The sequence below is a fragment of the Periophthalmus magnuspinnatus genome, chromosome 8 (genome assembly GCF_009829125.3).
Source record: "Periophthalmus magnuspinnatus isolate fPerMag1 chromosome 8, fPerMag1.2.pri, whole genome shotgun sequence".
Classification (NCBI taxonomy): domain Eukaryota; kingdom Metazoa; phylum Chordata; class Actinopteri; order Gobiiformes; family Gobiidae; genus Periophthalmus; species Periophthalmus magnuspinnatus.
Genome location: NC_047133.1, coordinates 26,790,412 through 26,812,605, shown reverse-complemented (window position 1 = coordinate 26,812,605; position 22,194 = coordinate 26,790,412). Strand labels below are relative to the sequence as shown.

The 22,194-nt window shown below is 40.0% G+C and overlaps 1 protein-coding gene across 1 annotated transcript; it reads right to left on the bottom strand.

Annotated features, from left to right (window-relative positions):
* Positions 1-1,260: 1,260 nt before the first annotated feature.
* On the bottom strand, positions 1,261-21,946 carry tbc1d16 (TBC1 domain family, member 16). Its single transcript, XM_033971140.2, has 13 exons — positions 21,850-21,946; positions 19,166-19,387; positions 18,881-19,043; positions 18,456-18,737; positions 13,746-13,940; positions 13,125-13,272; positions 12,880-13,044; positions 11,194-11,342; positions 8,234-8,368; positions 6,832-7,018; positions 5,599-5,778; positions 4,133-4,279; positions 1,261-3,167 (listed from the first exon to the last, which is right to left on the bottom strand). The coding sequence occupies exons 2-13, from the start codon at positions 19,344-19,346 to the stop codon at positions 2,868-2,870; spliced, it is 2,232 nt and encodes a 743-aa protein (XP_033827031.1). The 5' UTR covers positions 19,347-19,387; positions 21,850-21,946; the 3' UTR covers positions 1,261-2,867.
* Positions 21,947-22,194: the final 248 nt, after the last annotated feature.

Here is a 22,194-nt window from a genome sequence, read left to right as displayed (position 1 = left end):
AAATGTAAATGCTCTTGTGAATGGGAAAAGGCCTTGTATCATCTCACGGTTAATCAGTGAATAGTGTCATTGTCTCAAGACCACAAACAAAAAGAACTTATTGTTGAGTTTAAACTGCACTTAAAGACAGGTCAAAATGCAGAGCAGACGTTTTCCAGCCACTTGCTCACTTGTGTTTTTTGTCATTATGTCTCTAACTCTGTGGACAGGATCAAACTGACCCATTTTAGCATCAGTCAGCTGTTTTACAATGAGAGATTAATTGCACCGTGTAGTGTAAAATAATAATTTAACAATGATTGCAAGTTTGATATGGCTGTGTAAAAACTGTAAAGAACTATGTATAAATAGCCTCTATTTTGAATCTGTATAGTTCTACCCATCATTCAACATGTGCCCGTGATAATACAATCTCACCAATCTAAGACTCTAGTTTATTTAAGTCTGATGGTACAGATGGCTCTATGAATCTTTAGCTAAAGCCGTCATGTCAACATAGCTGTCTGCAAGCTGCTCAGTGTTGTGATTTGAGTTATTTTCCTACCAGTCGGACACTGTACTTGTGTTCGCTCACTCCACATTTTCTCAACACTTTGTGCTGCAAGTCTGGGTTAATTGCTTTGGTTTCTGCTGACACAATCTTGTTTTTCTGCTCTCCTTATGTGGGAGCGCTTGGCGGCTAATGTCAGGCTTTCAGTAATTGTACTCTATAGCTAGAAACACTGGGTCTGTTGTCAGTACACTTTCTGCGTAATAGTACATTTTGAGTAGATTTTTTAACATGTACTTGTACTTGTAATTGAGTATAACTTTAGCCATTAGTTAAATCCCTATTGTCCAAAACCACTTTAATGAATTAAGTATAATTAATCAAGTTTTGCACAAACAACTGATTTAAGGTGATATTAATACTGTTTAAAAGAGTAACTAGTACTTTTCAGTATTTGACATGCGTACTTAAGTTTACGTTTTGTTAAGTACAAATTTGGCCATGGTATTTGTGACCGAGTACATTTTTAACCATATACCTGTACTGTTACTTTAGTCCAACTTTCCAGTACTCTTTCCACTGGGAGATTGGATGTTCTCTGTGTAGCTGGTTTCCTCTGGGTGCTCCAATTTTCCACATCAACGCAAATAAAGCAAAATGGGCTTTGTCTTCCAGCTATAGGTACTCCTGAGAGGGGACCTAGAGCCAATGAGGATCACTATGGGAATAATTAGAGAGACCAAGTAAAAGTTAAAAACAAAGATATTCTTGGATGCACAAGTGTTTTTTATTAATACAGAGTAAGAATTGACTCAATACTGTGACGTACATTCAGTGGCTGATCCAGTCGTCTGACATAGATTTGTGATTTAGTGATGTCATTCCCTTAAACAAAATTCACATATAATCGCCATGGATCTATAACATGATCATATTACACTTACATGGTATTCTAATAGTAGCCATTTTGGATTTAGTTCACTTTTACTTGCCCCACCACTCTCCCAAACTGTGTGGGTTTGGAGAAAACAGCTGCGCATGATAACTAATAGGAAACGGAGCTGTTATGCATGTCATTTGCAGGGGACGGCTTGCTGAGTGGCAGACCACAGGGAGGAGGGGGGAGCGGGGGAAGCAGAAGAGGGGAGGAAAGACTGATTGAAGGTCTTAATGTTACATTTTAGCAGCTATTTCAGATGTTTTTGCCCCCCAAGAGTGTCACTCGTGGGTTCTCGAGGGGGGGGGGGGGGGGGTCTGCGCGCCAAACGAACATGTGGGATTTGCAAACCACACAAGCGTCTCCACATCACTGTACATCTCCCAAATGCTTTCAGAGTCGCAGAGGGAAATGCTTGCTTTGTATTTTGCATTTTTTCTTACTGAAAAAGAGACCAAACAGCCAGCTTTTGCATCCGAGTTTTCTCTTGCAGGTTTCCTCCCGATGACTACTATAATTTAGGAGATTGGTCAAAAGGAGGCGGGTGGTGTGGGGATGGGGGCTGTGTCTGTTCTTCAACTCATTACCAGATGTTTAGAGGTTGCTCCAGTTTACACACACGCAAAATAATCACCAAGTAAAGACAGCCATGGAAAAGCAGAAGGATACATTCGTGTGACTCAGCCTTGGTGTTGACAGTGTCTTGTTGACATCATAGTACGCTTGAGAGTGGAATTCTGAAATATGCAGATGAAAATAACAACACTGCTGACAATTTTTCACAACCCTGTCCAAACAAAAATGTTAAACAAAACCATTCATCTCCATGTCATGATAAAAATGTGATTTAAACTGGAGCAAGCAAACACATACAAATGAGTTTCAGATCGTAAACCCTGATGCCTAAATGCTCCTATTGCTCAAAGTTTTTTCTTGCGATGAGATATGCAGAGCCCTATCTTAGTGTGAATCGTGTCAACACATTCAAACCTGTTTTACAAACACCGTGTCCTCTATACGGAAAACATGCAAGGATAATATATTGCTTACAGAAAGTCATTTATACTTTTCTGTACCCTCCTGCAATAATTCTAGAGATTCAAGTAGCTCATGTCTCCACAACTCCCCATTATGAAAAGTTGACTTCTAATGAATGAATCTCTAGTTTCACTTGACCCTGGTTCAAAAAGTCAGCATGAATCCAGTCCTTAGACCCTGTTGAAATCCTGAAGACCACTGGAAGTGGGCCAAAAAGCTAGCAAACCTCAGTTGGGTTGAGCCGAACACAGCGCCTAGTGATTGTCTGTTCTGTGTCAAACTGAGAAGCAGCCTCTTCGACTCTTGGCCTCATCACTGGAACTGTCCCAGGCTCTGATAAGGCAGTGTTCCACATCACACAAAAGAGACCAGTGAGTCCAGCACACACACAGTCATACACAGTCATGTCTGTTTCCTGAAGGTGAATATGTCCCTGGTTTTAGAGGTCCTCTTGCTGTCCGGAGAGGGCGTGGGGGCGGGGTTGGGGGACTGTAGAGGCGTGGTTGAGGGGGATGGAGAGGAGGGTTGAGGGGTAGATGTGCCTCCATACGGGCAGCTTTGGGAGTCCGGATGTTCTCCAGAACATTCCACTGTGGGGATGTAGCGGCTGTCCCACATGCCGGGCCCGCACAGCTTGCACAGGTCATGCAGGCTGCACGGGATCCTGGGTAAGAGGCGGAACTGGTACAGAAGACTGCGAGCCTGGGGGAGAAAAATGACACAAATATGTTAAAAGGGTGTTCTCTTATTATTGGCATAAAGTAGTAATTTGATTGATGCCTATATGTTTGAGTAATCCTGCATTGTCCTGCATTTGAGGCTTGAGTGTTCAGAAAAATCCTGTTTTCACCTACCCCCCATCTCTGCCCATTTTTTGTATTTTTAGCCCAAAAAGTCATACATGCTGGGTTAAAAAAGTTACGCAGTGACTGCAGTTTTGAACATTAAGTCAATTGACCAATTTCTATTATTTAGTATTTTTAGATCAATATTGCAGTTTACAGAGTGCAAAATACATAATCTATGTATGTTATAGTTTAATATGTCTTTTTAAAGCAAGAAATGTTCACATAAATCAACAAACTTCATTCTGGAAGATAACCAAACCCAGGCAAGGTCAGCTTTGCATTCTTTAACCTAAAGGTAAAAAGGCGGCTCTTGATGTGAGTTACAGCAGCTGCATGCTAACATGGACTCGCAGCCTCTGGTCTGGCCCTGTACTAACACAGAATCCATAAACATGAGGGCGTAGACAAGCAGCAGTGAAGCACGTCGGCAATGCCCCGCACCACCAAGGCCTCAGTACAGCCACTACTCTAGTGCATGCGCCACTTCAACTGTAATGTACCACTTATCATGTATGTAATGTAGTGTGCTCAGTGAAGACTCTTCATGAACTATTGGAAATATCTAAAAGGTCACATTGCTCCATTTTTCACTTCAGCCTGCAGTGGTTTAGGCCTGGCGAGCTGCATCAGCTAGTTAAAATTTCATGACAAAATCAAAAGATTATATTTTTACACATTCTTTTCTGAGGCTATATCGTGGAGGCATTTTGTCCATCCACTATAAGCCTCTGTTTGCCCCGTTGCTGCGAGCTACAATGAGAAAGACGGCTATATCTTTGCTGAATAAACAAAACCAGCAAAGCGCTTCCTGTGCAGGACCTTGCGTAGCACCAGCTCCCCATTCATGTGCATGGACAGGTTGCTGAAGTGGAGTAACATTTGGTCAGTGGCCAGCTGTTGCTCCGTGACGTCCTCCCCATAAAGAACAATGATGGCCACACACAGAAACAGGTGGAAGTAGTCCGTCTGCAGACAAAGGTGAGAGTAAGACAATCATGCATAATTTTACATACTGTTGGTTATCAAATTGTTATTATGTATAACAAAACAGTTTTAGCAAATGACCTTCTTTCAAGGTTATGTTACACAGGAGAATAGTATGCAAATGAAAGATGCAAAGCAAGGAAAAAATATGTTAATTTATGTCATTTGTATATACAATAAGTCTTCAAGAAACACACTCATAATTACCATACTGTTAGTTGTTTCTCAAACTATTTTTACGCAAGGACAGAACTTAGTGGATAAAAATACAATAAAATACAATATACATTTTGTCGAAAAAGTGAAGTAAATGTGTAAAAAATATAGCTTTCAGCAATACAGACTAAAATTAGTCTATTTGCTTTTACATTTTACTACAGTTCCAACTTTGCTCTGGATTTGTTTTGTAAAATTGCATTGCTCTTTATTAACCCCAAAATGAAGAGTTAATCAGACATGTATGAACTTGGTGACATTTAAGACTGTGGATCTGGGTTTCACATTTCCACCTGCTCTCAGCACCTGCAGTGCATTAAAGAGGAGCTAACAGATGGCATGAAGCAGGACAAGTGACATTTGACTCTAACAGCGGCGAGAGTTGTATGTGCCACGAGAGCACACACCGGCACAAATTAATAAGCAAGAGAAAATAAGCCACATATGGGTTTGAAGATGAAATTAACAGGTTTTGTAGAGTTTAAGCATTTAATGTAAGATTTATTAATAGGTGCTGAATTACACTAAAATACATATGTGCTCATGGCTCCAAGTACAGCCATATGCCAATAAATTAAAGGTGCACTACGAAACTTTTACAGTAGGGGTATGTCACCTGGTTGTCTCCATAAAGGTGTATAACATAATTTCTATTTTGCATTTATTTAATTATAGGTATTTTTGTGCTTGCAAAATACCTTGAAAAAGATGCTTTTTTTTGCCTCCCCATAATTCTGACCTGTAACTTGGTCTGGGGATAGATTATTTTAATGCTGTTTTGTAAAACATTTCAGGCAGAGCCAGTCACCATAGAGATAAGCAGGTGGCAGATATAGTGAACCTTTAGGCAAATATTGTCTGTCTTTATTGAAAATAGTGTGGTTTTTGGCTGACTCTGTCCTTTTTGTATTGTAATACTTCCTATAAAAATATGTCATAGTGAATTATACAGCAATTGACATAGCAATACCTCAGAAATGTTAGGCTGGTTTATACTGTTTCGTGGAACGGGTTATTAAGTTCTATTGAATCCAGTATCTCACAAAGTTCTACATAGGAGAACTTTTTTTCTTTTTTCCTCTGACCTGGTAGTGTGCCCAGCAGGCCTCCCACATGCGCAGAGCCTCGGTGTCAGGGAACTCTCTCTTGAAGCAGAGCAGGATCCAGCGATGGCAGAAGAGCAGCTGCAGCCCGTCCTCCCCCAGACGGGTCAGGTGCTGGTGAAACCGCGGCAACATGAGGCGCAACAGCTCACGAAGATACATCTACACAGGATACAAATATAGGCTAATACTTCAGCTGTGTTTGGCTATAAAGTTAAAGTAGAAATAATTCTGATATATATATATATATATATATATATATATATATATATATATATATATATATATATATATATATATATATATATATATATATATATATATATATTTATTACTATATAGCCAAAGTAATGCATGGACAATAGTGTACACTGTGGTATTCGAAATAGGCGTCTCAATAGAGTATTTGAAAAAGTACAGTTAATGCACATTAAGCAAGAAAATATCCTATGCAATAAAAATAATTTCCCAATTAGATGAAAATAAACATGACATGTGACACAACTGAAGTGTAGCAAAAATCCAGACTCCTTATGTTCCCATTTTACCATATCCTACCTTAATTTAACCTTCAGTAAGTTTTTGCTTTAGATCACATGTGTCAAACTCAAGGCCCGCGGGCCAAATATGGCCCTCCACATCATTTTATGTGGCCCTCGACAAGGTAAACTAAAAGGTATGATGGTCTTAAAATGTCATTTTATCAGGAAACACAGACATATTTTTACATCTAGGCAAATGCATATGCAATATTTGTAACTTGAATAAGCCATAAATACAGAAAGAGTTAATTAACAAGTAGTTATTTATTTTACATCTGCCATTTTGCTGATGTGGCCCTCAGTGAAAATGTGTTTGACACCTCTGCTTTAGATTCAAATAAAATCAAATGAAAACTGGATTTTTGAATTTTGGTAAAATTGTATCAAATTTATTGCTGTGCCCAATGTTATTACATTTTTTGTCTGTGTTGACAAACATAGATTGCCCTTGTACTATACTAAATATAGTACATATAATACTATACTATATATATAGTATATGTACTATACTATATACTACTATACTAAATAATGTGACATAATATTTGTGACATTCAACACAGATAAATGTTTTTTTGTGCTACTGTAAGTTATGGTTGTATTGCATAGGAAACAAAGACATGAATAAATGGTTTACTAAGCATCCCATGTTGTGAATAATCCATAGTCCTACCAGCTGCCTCTCCATGTCTTCATCACGCGGCGAGCTGATGAAGATGGTATTCTCCATGAGGCCCACGAAGCACCAGAAGGTATCGCTCTCATCCTGGATTTCACTGAGCAGCGGGGCCACCAGGTCAGACATGCCTTGGCAGTAGCCCATGTCGGGATTAAACACGGCATAGTTGAGCAGAATGCGCCTGAAGCAAGATCAACACGCCAACATATTACATCTCAGCACAAATCAGAGCTCCTAATACGAAAGGGTAAAGGGTGTAATAACAACAACTCTTTTTTTTCTTCTAAAGGCTGAATGTATTGACAGGCCTGAATATGGTTTGTGATGGAGTAGCTCAGCCAAACCACACGAAAGTCAGGTCCCACCCAAACAGTATGAAAAATCCAACATGTGTTTCATTGACGGTGAAAATTGTAAAAACATGCTTAAGCAATTGCTATGCCAGCTTCTCTGATATCCAGGGGGCTAATTAGCATTATTTCATATATATTAAACAATGATCTTGGCTGGTAACTGAAAAGTACTTTTTTAGTGTAAATGTATTATACTTAATCTGAAAAGAGACTATGAGGCAGCATTAGACAGGCAGTTATACGTTTGCATAACCAAAAGGGTGTTGATTTGGATGCACACTGTTTTTGTGTCCTTGGGCAAGACACTTCACCCAATGTGCCTATGTATGAATATGTTTGTGTGCTCTGTGATGGTTGATACAGATTGGCAGACAAGTTTTTCAAAAAATTGCTCCAGGGAGTGGCTACTGAAGGAAGTGCAGTGAATCCATAATGCATGAAATAGTAAAAAGACTTTGAGCGTCTTGAATGTTGCTTTAGAAATCCAGTGCATTATTATATTAAATTATGAGGTCAAGTACTTTTAAGCAGGTGGTCTTACTGATATTAGTAATTGCCACACATCCCTAACTCTCTCTCAACCACGGGACGCTGCAAAGGTTTGATAAGAAGTTGAAATCTGGTGCCAAAAAAATAAATATCTCTGGGATTCTCTGCGTTCACATCTGCCAGGCTGATAGGAAACAGATAAGACATACAGTACATGAGCACGGGCACTATCCTCCCCTCCCCCAGACAGAAGACATAATACCTCGACAAACATAAGGGGCCTCCACGAGACACTAAACTAATATGCTATTTAAATCCTCTGCTCCTCGTTTAGAAAAACCATTAGCTCTGAGTATGCATCAAAAAAGTGCTCAGACGGCTTAGTCAGAGTCAATAAAGCATGAAACTCATTTGCAGCTCCCCCGGGGTTCAGAATATGAAATGAATAGGTGCGCCAGTGCGTCGGCCCGAGGAAGAAGCGATAAGTATGGACCATGTCAAGAAGAAGAAGGAGGAGAGTTTGAAAATTAGATAAGTGTAAGTGATGGGCTAACCTCATGATCTCCACGTTTGGGTTGTTCTCTCCTTGGAAAAATTGGTTGCTGCGATCTGTTCTGACCACATCTTTATCCACAGTGAACTGGACCTTCCTCCAAAATGCACTGTGTTCTTCAGGGCTCATAGATAACCTTTAAACACATAAAAATTGTGCTAAGAGAAGCTAGACATAGATTCACACAGATATTATATTGATATGGCTCTAAATTCAATGCAGATAGTTATTTCAGATATTTGTAAGTTGACTGTCTATAATAACTTCATAAATATATAAATACATAAATAGATCATTTTATTTGATAACATTTAACATTAGACAATGAGCTTTGTGCATCTAGAGAGACAAATAGACAAGCAAACCCAGCTACAATAATCAAATACCAGGAAATTACAAAGTGAGCACTGTATAGTGATAATATAATGTACCTTTTATATTTAACACTAAAGCGTAGCTACAAACTAGCCAACTGACAACTGTAGTGGTGAAAAAGCAGTGAAATAAAACTGTGTTCCATCCCAATTGTTCCACCGGGAATAATACCATGACCATAAAATATCAATCTATAGCTGCAAGTGCTAGCATCAATATTAGTAACGCTCAGTGTGTGCTGCTAATGTAGTGTTCTTCTAACAAGCTGAGGGGATTTAATTAACACTGTTTGTTTTTCATGGAGCTCCACCAGGAATTCTGAGCACACACCTGATGCAATGCTGTGCAACTGTTTAGTTTTAGATGCTGTGGTCACATACTACTTCTGCTTTTACCTGGATTACCTAATGTTTGGCAGGAATCAATAGCTACTACAGCCTTCCTTTAATTTAATATGGTGATTGTTTGGTCTGGATGACAGACAGGACATGGACACATGCCATGTTCCATTTCACACCAAGTTCTTTGAAAACTCAAGGAAAAGGATATAAGTAAATGTGTGATTTCCTTTTACTGCTCTGAATATTTTCATTCATAAAATACACTTTAAAAAATGTTAGTCCAAAGATTTTATGTGCCTACTGCCTGTTTGTTTAATACAAATTAAGTTTTTCCAGTGATTGATTTTGAAAGCTGGTAATAAATGTATACCCTATGATTATAACTTTAAGACCTTATTAAATAATAACAAATATTGAAATAATTTAAACCAAATCAGCTGTTATAAGCTAGTCCTCTCACCTCACAGCAAGAAGGTTCCAGGTTTAATTCCTAGGCTGAATGTGGCCTCTCTATGAGGAGTTTGCATGTTCTTACTGTGTCTAGGTATGTTTTTTATCATCAAATAAGTTAATCCTCCACTTAAGTGGTAAATCTCTGATTTCCTCCTTACTCCTATTGCATTTTACCATTATAGCATCGAAGGCAATGATACACAGTTACAGAACAGGGAAACTGGAGCAGACACGTATGCTAGCTCCTAATGATCAACTAGTGGCCCTGGAGGCTGCTCTTGTCAAACGTCTTTAACAGAATCTGCAGAACAGGCTCTCTAATTACCCCACTCCGATAACATCTTTTGATGGACTGTAAATGTTAATGGGCCATGGAGGAGAAACCTGTCCAATTATCATCTTCATTATAAGCCAGAAGCCGCCACATTTCGTAACATGTGGACAGTTTGCTGCTTGTGCTTTGAGGCTGGACTTGTGTGTGTGTTGCGAGTACATACCATTGCTGTTTCACTCCCTCTCCTCTCTGACATGACTATATGATCTGATAAGCGCTGACATGTTTGCTCTCCGGAGACCTTTTATTTCACGCCCGGCACCTCCCCTTAACACTTCCCTGATTGTGCCTATTGATTGCTCTGTGCTGATGATGAGAGAAGCCACAATACGCTCACATATGGTTTAATGTTTGAGTGAGTGGGCATTTGGCAGGCAGCAGTAAGGCCATGTGAGCGCTTCACAGAGCACAGATCACTGCTGAGAATCTGTCGGGGACTTAAACATGTAATTGATTTCCATGTTAGCATCTGACATGAGCCAATTTAGTGCAGTAAAGCTTATGAGTGAGAAAACCACGTCAGTCCTCTTTAAAATAAACAACCATCTTTCTTCAGACAAGTGTCATTATCCTGCCTCTTATGGTTTCACAACAAGAGTCGCCATCAAATCAACCAAAAAAACAACCATTTTATTATTATTTTACCACTATAAAAGAGAAATAACAAGACCTTCTTTGCAGGACTTACCTGGCCTCAGCACATTTCTATATTTTCCATATTTTCTTCTATTTAATTTGTGTTTTTGTTTTTCATTCTTGTAGTAGACTTGGAGTTTACATAAGTCTTGAATAATGGTATGTATGACTCTAAAAGAATTTCAACTTAATTAACAAATGAATGATTTCCATTCCAGAGCCAACACAGAAAATGTTTTCACCAAGTCCAAAACTCTTCTCCCAACAACATTTTATTAACCTTGCACAGTTCACAAACTCAAAAGAATCCATCTTGGCGTGCCCCTGCTGGTGCAATAGGGCCAACAAATGAACTTCAGCCTATTTTAGTGTCAATACAGACTATTTGTTTGTGAGAAACGTGCAGAAGGTAAGAGCTTTGTGCATTTGTGGACAGGGAAGATGTGCTTTTCCCTTAACTGGATGTAACAAAAGTTAGATTTTTTGTTTTGTTCCACTGTTTTGACTCTTTGTCAATGATAAATCATCATGTTGTTCTGCGTTTTCCGATCACTTTCAGCAATTTGCACAACTCAATTCAGAGTAACACATATATCATTCTGGCGTGAGCTATGTTATGTTTTTATTGTTGATAGATATGGTGTATTCCTGTATTCCAAGTTGATCATTAACGATTTAAAAATATAGGATCATGATTTGAAATTTGAATACTTACCCAGCCCTAAGTAGTCAAGTTCATGTTATTTTCTGCTATTACTGTACTGTACTATTACTGTTTCAGAAAGAGCTTAGTACTGTAGATAAAATATCTCTGATGCCCACCTCCTCTGCTGGATGTCCTGGTAGTGTGCCCTCTTCTGCAGCCTCCAGGCCTCCCTCTCCTCTGAGCTGGAGTCATAGCTGTAGTAGTGCAGCAGGAAGGGCCACACCTCTCCACGAATGGACGGGTCGATCCCTCCGAAAAAGATGGCCTGATGAAGAGGGAGGAGGTTATCCTGCGTGTTGTGCACTGAGGGAGTGTGCTCAAAAATGCAAAGGGCAATGATGGTTCAGCATGCAGCAGAGCAAGAGTGTAAACACAGCACTGATAATAAGGCGTGTGGGGTGGTGCTATTTTGCACAGATGGACGATCGTGCTTAAAATGAAAGTCTTTTAAGTATTGCAATTATCTGATGAGATTTTGGCAATCCAACAAAAATGTGCTAAAGTGTTGAATGTATGAGATGAGGTTTAAGTTTCTTGTGTACTCTTGTTCAAAGATTACAGCATAGAATTGTTTCATTTTTGTAGCATTTTGAGAAAGCTTTTTCATAATAACAATAAATCCAATATTGTAATTTTGCCCACATTATGCATACACATTTACAGTATTTGTGGGTTTATACGGTGCCATTTTGAGGACAATCGACCATTCAAAAGCTATAATCTTTTGTTTTAAATTGTTCATTGTTATGGCAACAGTCCTAAATTTCATAGATTTATTCAGATTTTTTGTTTTTTTACCTTTAATTGTTAGGTTAAGTGTGGAAGTGGTCACTCTTTAACTGTTACTTGTGCCGTTGACACAGGTGAAAGATGCATTGTGTTTCAAATTCTATTTAGAATGGCAGGAGATGTATGACTGTAACTGCAGCGCAAGCAAACCCAGCTATGTGTATGTGCCTGTCCAGCAGAAAGACCCTCCTGTTTTCATGCTCTTGAGTGTTTACTGCGAAAACAGCTTGGTCACAGCCTAACTGCCACAGAGTCATTTTAGGAAGACAGCAAACCAACTGTTGAGTCAATACGAGAGAGAGAAATGACTCACAGGGAGAGACTGGCCAAAATCAACCATGACACTATTTACTGAAGAGGGTGCTGATTAAGACTGAAAGTTTGAAACACTGAGGTGAAGCGTGCAAGGATTTGGTGTATGTCTTAAGGGCCAAAACAAATAGATTCAGAAGTGCTCAGACATTCAGGTTGAATTCTCATTATAACCAAACAGACAGAATAAAAACAAAGTATTCAAAAAATTATAATAAAATAACAAAGTCTATGTAGGGATTTCTTCTTTGTAGGTTCTTCTTTAGAAATCTGATCAAAAAACTGTATTTGTCCATGTGAGGCAATTAAAAAGTTACTGATAAAACAATTATGTTGAAAAAAAAAAATTATAATTTGCATGGCATAACTTAGAACAGAAATAGTTTTGACTTGTCAGCGCCTTACTGTCAAGACAAGATTCTATATGAAATAATAATAATAATAATAATAATAATAATAATAATAATAATAATAATAATAATAATAATAATAATAATAGAATAAACAGTTCTGAAGAAAATGATCTAATTTTTGTAATGGAAATAATACATAATTCTGTTTTCCGCAAAAAATGTGACTCAACAAGATTCTCTGATTCTTACAAAACCAACTGAATACTGTAAACTATAGTGTAGGAGTACAATCTAAACTTAGACTGTACTAACATTCATGAGCAAACACAATCCCCACAGACCCATTACCTTTCTGAGTTTGTACTCCTCCTCGACTTGTCCACTGTGGTTGAGGTGACGCAGCCATGTGGTGACATCCAGCCGTCGGTACAGCTTCTCCTCTGGGTGAGTCTCCATTGACGGCAGCGTGGGCCTCTGGATGGAAAACTGCATGCAAGACTTCTCATCAGAAACCTAGAATTAAAATGAAGAATAAAAACAACTTCAGAAATCATGTTCCTCTATTGCAGGTTAAACGCAGGTGAGAGCAGGACCTGGTCTTTGATTTGAGTTTCTCGACAGCACTTCCACTGTTGGAAAACCTCTGCCAGCTTGTCCAGACCAGCGTGATGGAAATGGAGGATCTTATACTGGCTCTCACGGCTGGCTATCACCAACTGCCCGCTGGTACAGGCTTCATCACTTCGTAAACATGATCAAATATTAATAAAACATTAAATCAATTATTCATCACTTTCTTTTTTGTGTACAGACAGACAGAAGTACAGACCACTAACCAATTATTTGCCAATACAATGCATTGAATTAGCTTTCTGTTACTTGACACATGCCTAATATGTAATCTATTTATGTGAGATATGTTTTATGTAGTGGGTAAACTACTCGCACAGTTCAAGCAGGTATCTAGGACCAAACTAAACATGCAAAATTATCATTTAAATTACATAGGAAAAGACTGATCATTATACAAGGAAAACATTACATTTCATATTCAGTTTAAAACACTTATAACTTGCAGAACTGGGAAAACAAGCTTCAAGAATTGATGGACTACTACTACAAACGATTAAACATTTTATGACCAGCAGAGAGCTTGCAACTACTTCACAAGCTCGGCCTTTGACCTTTGAATGACCTCTGAACTTGAGCCTGACCTGAAGAACAGTCTGAGTGACCTCATGTGACCCAGGTCCACCCTGAAGACGCCACACAACTGCTCCAACGCTAGGACCTTCTGTTGCTCCTCCCACCGCACCACCTGTGATTGGCTGCTACTGTCAGAGGGGGCGTGGCTATCCAGGCTGGAGGTGGAGCTTATAGAATGCGCCATGGATTCTTCGCACAACTCCCTGGGGTAAAACAAAACAGCTTTTAAAACATATGTGTACAGAGAGGTTAATGATTGGAGCTGTGTTAGGTTTAAGAAACAAAGCAAACGTTTTTTTGAGAATTGATTCAGAAATGATGCTGCAAATAAACATGCAGTGCTTCTGAAAAAATATTAAAACACTCAACATTTGCGTTATTAAAATATCTGCTTTTTTTTCTTGTTTTAAAACTAAACTCAACCAATAACGCTCCAGTAAAGAAGAGCAAGAGCTTTGAATAAACTTAACAGACAAAACTGAATTGGAATTACAGGGCATATTTCCAAGTATCAAGACAAACCAGTTTCATAAAGAATGAAATTATGTTCAAACAGGATTAATCCAGCTCTAGACTAAAACGGCACCAGTAGATTAATATCAGATTTCTTTTTTCTTTTGTTTTTTTTTCCTGATGGCAATATCCAGGCAATTTTATGCAAAAACATGCCTGTAAATGATGTGTTGAGTGTCAAGTACTGTACAAAAAGTAAAATGAACCACAAAAGTGCATAAATACATTATACTGTATTATACATTATACTTAATAGATAACATTTAGCATATTACCCAAAAAGCAATTACAATATCACCTTTTCCATACATTTCCTCTAGCCAGGACATAATAATTTTGTATTCAGGCCAAAGCATTTTATTTATCTATATGTAAAATAACACATTCATTTGACCGTATATAAGTACAAAAACAGACAATGTGAATCCATGTCTTGACTCCTAACCCATCTGTAAAGTCATATACCCACTGTTTGGTTCTAGCCTGTTGTTTTGCGTCTCAATATGACCCTGGCAAGAAGTGGGGAATGAGAGGAATGCATGGAGGCTTCTGAGGACACATACACTCCAAAGAAAGCCACACACACACACACACACACACAAATCATACTGTCCAATTTCACTTGTCATTCCCTCATGGCCGACGTTGTGTTGTTCCCGGCACTGAAACTTGAGCTGGGGTTCCTCTATTACAGAAGAGATGCACAGCACGCCAAATACCGCCAAAGAGAAAGACTAAAGTATGGATAAAGAGCACACAAAACACAATGTCAAGTCTGCAAGTGTGGTCAATAGACACATTTTGCACGATTGTAAGAGCTACACACACTCTCTCTCTCTCTCACACACACACACACACACACACACACACACGCACACACACAGGACCGTGGATAATGACCATAATACACTCTTCAACACGTCTCAAGCCAGGCTAATGCTGAGAAACAGGCCAGCGCTAAAACATGTTAAGCCCAGAGACATTCGAGAGCCTGGATAAATAAATGCATTTGTTACACATTAGGGATGTAATGTTCTGCAGATTATATGTATCATTTTTCCACTTTAAAAAATTGAATACACGAGAAACAAAGTGGCATTTAGAAGACAGGTTTAATCTGTAACAGGCCAGAATCAATCAAGTCTGGCTAATCATTTCCCTGTTAGCAGATGGGAAAATAACAAGGCTGATCAATCCAAGCTGCACTTCCCTCTGCTATCAAGTGATTTACAGCGCACTGTCTCATGTATCACACCACAAACCAGACAGCGGATTATGAGAGGACTGGCAACAAGCTCTGCAGTCAAGTCCAGCCTATTAAAATAAAGAGCCTACTGTATACGTTTTCACAATGTCCCAGCTCTCTATTCTAAATGTTAACAAGGACTTTTTAATCAATATAAAATGTGAGACAATATTAACAGTAGAATGAAGCAACAGGGTGCTATTTAAGGGTGTGTTCATACGTAAACTAGGATTTAAGATGAAACTAATCCTCCTGGACTAGACCATGAGAAAACCAGGACCAGAACAGAACCAAGTTGAAGTCTACCTCAGGGACTAAACTGAGCTCAAACCAGGACCAAAGAAGTGCAAGTGTGAACCCACCCTTAATGGAGTAATAATAAATAGATAATGGAAATGTTCATTGTTTAGAGAATTATCATAGTTGCCACTGTAGTGCTATTGTAGTAGATCACAGTAGCAGTATATAGCCTACATCAGCCTATCTGTGGGTTTCAGAATTATGAGAAATCAGGACTGTTGCGATTGAGATCATCAATTTAAAATGAAATACATAGTTTTAATAGGAAGTCCTCAAAACGTTGCAACCCATAAATAGTACTAATACGTGTAGCCATAGTAACAGTCATAACAGTACGAGTAATAGTGACTGATACTGACACAATGAAAAATTACGTGAACAGCTTTGTACCAAGACAAGCATGTTATGTGCTGCTATATGTGGTATTATGTAAACAAGCTGTTTTGATATAGTCGGGCTGCTCTTGCCCAATGTGTCCCATCAGACTGAAGTGAGATCCAACTACCCCCAGGCCCTTCATAACACCTCTCCACACGCAGGAGGCTCTTCCCCCGGGGATGCCGCTACCAGTACTCTCTACAAACCACCACCAAGAAACACTGCTCTCCCTTAGGCCCTTTGTCTAATCCCCAAAGAGGGCATTGCAGGGGGGACATGAGGGTGATGTGAAACCTGCAAGTTTGCATAGTGGTCAGTGTATTTTTAGGGGTAAAATGCTAACGGTAATTTCCAGCCATCTGATACTCTTCAAAATGCTATGCCATTAGAATGTTCAATATTCCACAGTGCAGTGCATGTTGTCATTTTGCAGGACTTACAGTACCTATTTAGTATGTGTAGTTGTAGTAGTGTTCATCGAAAAGACCACATAAACTGGCTATGTGGACCTTATGCAGTGCTTAGAACCAACTGTTGAATGTCAACTTCATGTTTGATTTTACACATTTTTGTACATATCCTTTAAAAACTAATAGAGTTGACTTTTTATAACATAAATGAGAAACAAATGTTGAGCAAACCCAAAACTACAGCATAAGCCAAGGCAGTGACAGTGGTTAAAGCGCAGATTTCTCTCCCACCACCCTCCGTGCTCTCCTGCCCCTCTTTCATCTTGTGCAGCTCTTCCAAACGCAGCTCTTTCTGTCTGAATGATTCCAAGTGACATGTTTCCAGTTCCTGGCCCCTTAACAGTGTCAATTAAAGCAAGGCACAGAGAAAGAGAGATTGAGTGGGTTCCAGGGTTTGGCTGCTGCGGCGCTCTCTTCAGTGCCCTAATCCGGAGAGCTGACATTCAGCCCAGCACAACAACCCCGGGAGCACTGGGAATCAAAGGGCTTCACACAGACTTTAGGAAAGGAAGGGGGGACAGATATTTGAGGGGTGGGCAACACCAAAAAAGAAACAATATTGGAAGAAAAGAGTGATCAAGAGGAAGAGATGCAAAGTAAGGTGGAGGACAGGCAGAAAGAAGTGGAAGGAAACGATGGTGAGGAGACCACACAAAGGATGTGTCTGAGTGCCAGAAGACTGAAGTGCCATAAGTGAATGAGGATCAGAGCAGCAGAGGAGGACAGAGGAAAAGGTTAGAAGCTGTGAAGCACTGAGTGCTGCCAAGTCCCATACTGACTGTACTTACAGCACTAGCCTCTCACTCACAGACTCAGCCTCAACATTCTGGGCAGCAGATCAGGATCACTGCGCAACCGCGAGGGGAATCGTAAAGTCAAACGACTGCACCACAATCACTGTCCAGATGGCTCCTCTGATTAGGGAACAATCTGGAACCAGCGAGGTTTGTAGGATTTCTAAAATTATTTCAGACCATCTGTGACAAAATATAACATTCAAATAAGAATGGCTCTATGTAAATAACCTTCTTCAATTATTAAACAAGAGATCATTCTCTTTTATAGTTTACCTGCTCTCACTCCAGAGCATAAGCCACTACGGGGTTCCTCAGCAAATCAGACCTATAATTTGCTTTTTTGTGGCTCCACCTTGTGGCACAATATGGAATTGCAAGGGAAATAGTCTTGATTTGAGTAGTTTCTTAACGCAAATAATTGTACTAAAAAATGAAATATTTTTTGTTTGTATAAATAGGCCTAAATAATGCAAGTGACACTTAATTCATTCATGTAGGACTATTATTTATATATACATAAACACTTGGTCCTCTTGTAATTAATGTCACCACAGTTTAAATGATCCACTTGAGAAATTGAAAGAAATTGGTATTGAGTTTTTTTGTCACAGCCTGATCTTGTCTGATCTCAGAAGCTAAACAAAAATGCTTGCTCGGATGCCAGGTGCCGTAGTGAGGCAGCAGTGGCTCTAGTGGAAGCTGTCGTGGTGTCCTTAGGCAAGGCACTCCACCCACCTTGTTGAGTATGAATTTAGTGCGTGAGTGAGTGATAGTGGTTAAAGGGGCAGCCTCACCTCCATCTATAATAGTAGCTTACCAGTCTGGAGCGAAATATTCACAATTTTGTAGTGTATAGTGCTTTGCCAGATGCTCAGTCAAGACTAATGCATTATTATTTGTTTACCAGACCTTATGAGGACAGCATGTGGGTAAATTATGGGTGGGTCTATAAAAAACCTACATGCAGAGGAATAGTGAGAAAATAAAAAAAAACTTTTGCACTGAGGCACTGACCTGCTCTCGCTGTCCAAAAAGACAGAGTTGCTGCTCTCACAGAGAGCCTCACTGACTGGAGACAAGCAGAATGGAGAGGAGAAGGTGTCTGAGTCTGACCCCATGGTACTGTCCCGACTCACTTCATCTGAGAGCTCACAAGAGCCCTCATCCCCCTCTTCACCAGCAGAGGGCAGCTCTGCTGCAGTTTCTACCACCACACTGCCCTCTGCTGAGGTACTGCTGCTTAAAAACCTCTCCTCCTCCTCCTCCCCTGGAGCTGTAGAGGGCCGACACTGGTGCCTGTGGGACACAGTTTGGGTAAAACAAAACTGATATGACCCACTACAGAACAAAAGCAATTCATGAGGTAATGCTATTATAGAAGTCACAGTATTCAATTTAACTACAGTTTATAAAATTCTTATGGTCAAACTGTGTGGTACCTGCGGCATCTGCGTCGTGCATTGCGGCGCACAGGAGAGCTCTCTGGAGTGATGTAACGCATGGCCTCCTCGTCCTGCCTTTGGATGCGTGAGTTGGGCACCCAGGTCAGAATTAGGGTGGTGCCCAGACATTCATCCTTCTCCACATGCACGCAAAGATAACCTGAGAGCAAGAGACAGAATTTATGTTATTTAAGAATAATAATAATAATCATCTATTTTTTACATATCTGCAAAGTTGTCTTTGTTTTTAAATGGGTACCCATCTAGCGCAAACATACGTACCTGGGTGATGCTCTGCCAGGCCAGGCAGTGGTTCTGCTGGATGGACACAGACATTATTTTTGGAGAAGATGATCTCCCCATCCAGACCTGAGCGTAAGGATACACTCCATGCACTGGGGTTAAAGGTCAGGAGGTCGGAGGCCTTGGAGGAGGCACGCCGCAGGAGCCGACCCAAAGACATCTCCTCAGGCTCTGACAGGCTGGGCCCATCCTAAACAACAGCTGAATATCACAACACGAAATGTCAATGAGGTAAAAGAGGGAGGAGGGTTGTAATTTTAACATAAATGGATATGATTACTTTTAAGGCAGAGAGACTTCAGCTGAACCTAGCCACACTGAACATACTAGTATGTGTGCACTGCAGTGTCCTGACTTTGCTCCTGTGGGTCTCCCCTCTCTGCCTCCTTGTTCAGCATTTCTTGTGCCACACTGCCTCTGCATACACACCTGCTAATCCTCACATGCGTTCAACTCATTTATAAGTCACACCTTGTGTACACTTACAAGACAAACAGTAAAACTGCCGTGTACTATGCTGATGCTGATGACATCTGGTGACTACTGATAACAGCCAGGCATTTCTCACAAAGAATATAAAAACTTCAGAGTTTGGCCATAACAAATAAGAGAAATAAGACCCAAATGTCCACAGCTTGTATTATTGTAACGGTTTGTAGCTTCATTGAAAAACACATTATGGTTTCCACATGTTTTGTTTAGTTGTCTTTTTGGCTGAGCACATACCCACTCAATCCATGGAATGCTCCCTCCTCTTTCCTCAGAGGGCATGTTTACCCCGGCCTGATTAACCAGCACCCCACTTCCTGATGCCACATTTCAAACAGGAAGTCTGCTGGCACTGAGGAACATGTGAGACCCATTTGGTCTTCATTATTTAGATTGGCCTATGCCAAAGATTACACACAACGATTACGCCTGTATCACCTTATATTTATAGATTATGTATGTACCCTACTATAGCTGAACACATCAGCTTTTTTCCTGCAACCCAACATGTGCCTGCTATCCAAGGATTGGTGGATATTTTAGTCTGGTGTGATTGCAGAAGCTTCAGTTGGATTTGCCAGGTGCCAAAATACATTCTACTGTCTGAGTGCTCATACACATTACACTCGCTACAACAAATGAGTCACTCTCAATTCATTTAAAAGGTCCTATTTTACACAAAATTGACTCTCTAGCTTTAAGTCATGTTGGTATCTCATCAAAAATATACCTGTAGTTGTGTTTTGTTTCATTCATGTTTGAGTAATCCTTTATTATTAGTCTGTCTACCTTGTGATGTCACAGTTTTAAAGTTAACAGCTTCTCTTACTTTAGTTCAGTAGAGATTTGCAATTCTAGGTCTGAAATTATCCAAATGATTCTAGTGAAGGTGTGTGGAGCTTAAAAACACAGTGGAGCACTTCCTGCATTACCCTATGACATCACAAGGTGGAAAAGAGTGTTTTCAGTTTGAGCCGGGTTTGGGTGTTAAACATGTGTGAATCAAACAAAATACAACTCCAAGTATGTTATAAGAAAACAACCTTTTAACATAGATCAGAAAATAGTGTAATATAGACACTTTAAAGACATAAGTCCAAAAACATTTCTGTATTGTGCTTGGTAGGCTATATTTCACTTTTTCCAAGAGCAGAAATATACCATGAAACTTGAACAAGGACTGCCGGTCTACTAATACTGTGCTACAACATGAATAAAGAGGAGCAAAAACATGAGTGTTCAGAGCCCCAGAAATGCTTCGGGTGTGTGGAAGTCATTGCCACAAAGGAGCCTGAATAACAAGGTTATTTAGAAACAGTCTGACACAGACTAGAGGAAACATGTGATTCACTTTGTGACAAATGTGAAGCAGTCACATTCAACTGGAAACAGCCTAATTATAGTCTGTTCTACACTAAGTGGTGGGCTTAAAATTAAAGTGAAAGGCAAAAAATAATAGCCTACTAGATATTAACCCTAGGCTATTTATCTGGCCACAATACTAAGTAGGCTCCATCAGCACACACTATGCTACCTTTACCTTGCTCTATCATCATGCTTGGAAAGTGAACTTGAGTTATGCAGCCAATGGTTGGTATTCAAAGCACTTGAGATTAAAGCAATAGACTTTGCTTACATGATAATATGGGGAGATAACTGGTGGCATGGACACATTTCAGGAAAGCGGCAGTTACATGTTAGCAGAGGCGTGCCATAGTGTCTAGGCTCCATCAGCTCCATCAGCTCCATCATCTGAGCGGAGCATCCGCCTGACAGGAGCAGCAGCAGGAGGAGGAGGAGGAAGAGGAAGAGGAGAGGGCAGCAGGAAGAGACTCTTACAGCCCAGACACGCTTCATTCATTTCTCCAAGAAGAGGAGAAAACAATCTTCTCCCCATTCCCATCCGGAGGAGACCATAAAAGCATTTTATTGTCAACATGACTATGTTAGTTTAGCATTCTGACCCGTTTAGTTGCCCATGTTTAACTTTGAAATGTGTTTTCCCCGAAAGAGTCACGCGAAATTATAGCGAAAACCACATCAACATCGATGCATTTTTCTTTTATAATAAAATACACCTGCTCTACCCAGAATGAGAAATAAACAGATGCCACATAGACTGTGCAGAGCGTGCGTGTGAATGGATGGTCGCATTCCGGCGGCAGGGCTCTCACCTTCAGTCCGGCCGCAGCGCACTACAGCCCGCACGGGACATCCAGGACAGCCGCGCACCAGCACCGCGGCTCACGGCCCATCAGCGGCTCTCAGCGGCTCTCAGCGGGGCTTATCGGGCTTTTGAAGACGTGGGGTCCTGTTTGTGATCAGTGTTTTCCGTCAGTGATGGTAAATGTTTGACTGCTGATGTTACAAGTCATAATAGCAGATCCGGCTGATATTTTCAAAGTAAAACGTGCATTTTACAGAAGCGAACACACTACAACCTTTGCTTTATTTTGAAAAACAGAGCACCTGTATTATGGGAAAACTGTGCGGTTTGGTGCTCTACACAACCGTACCAT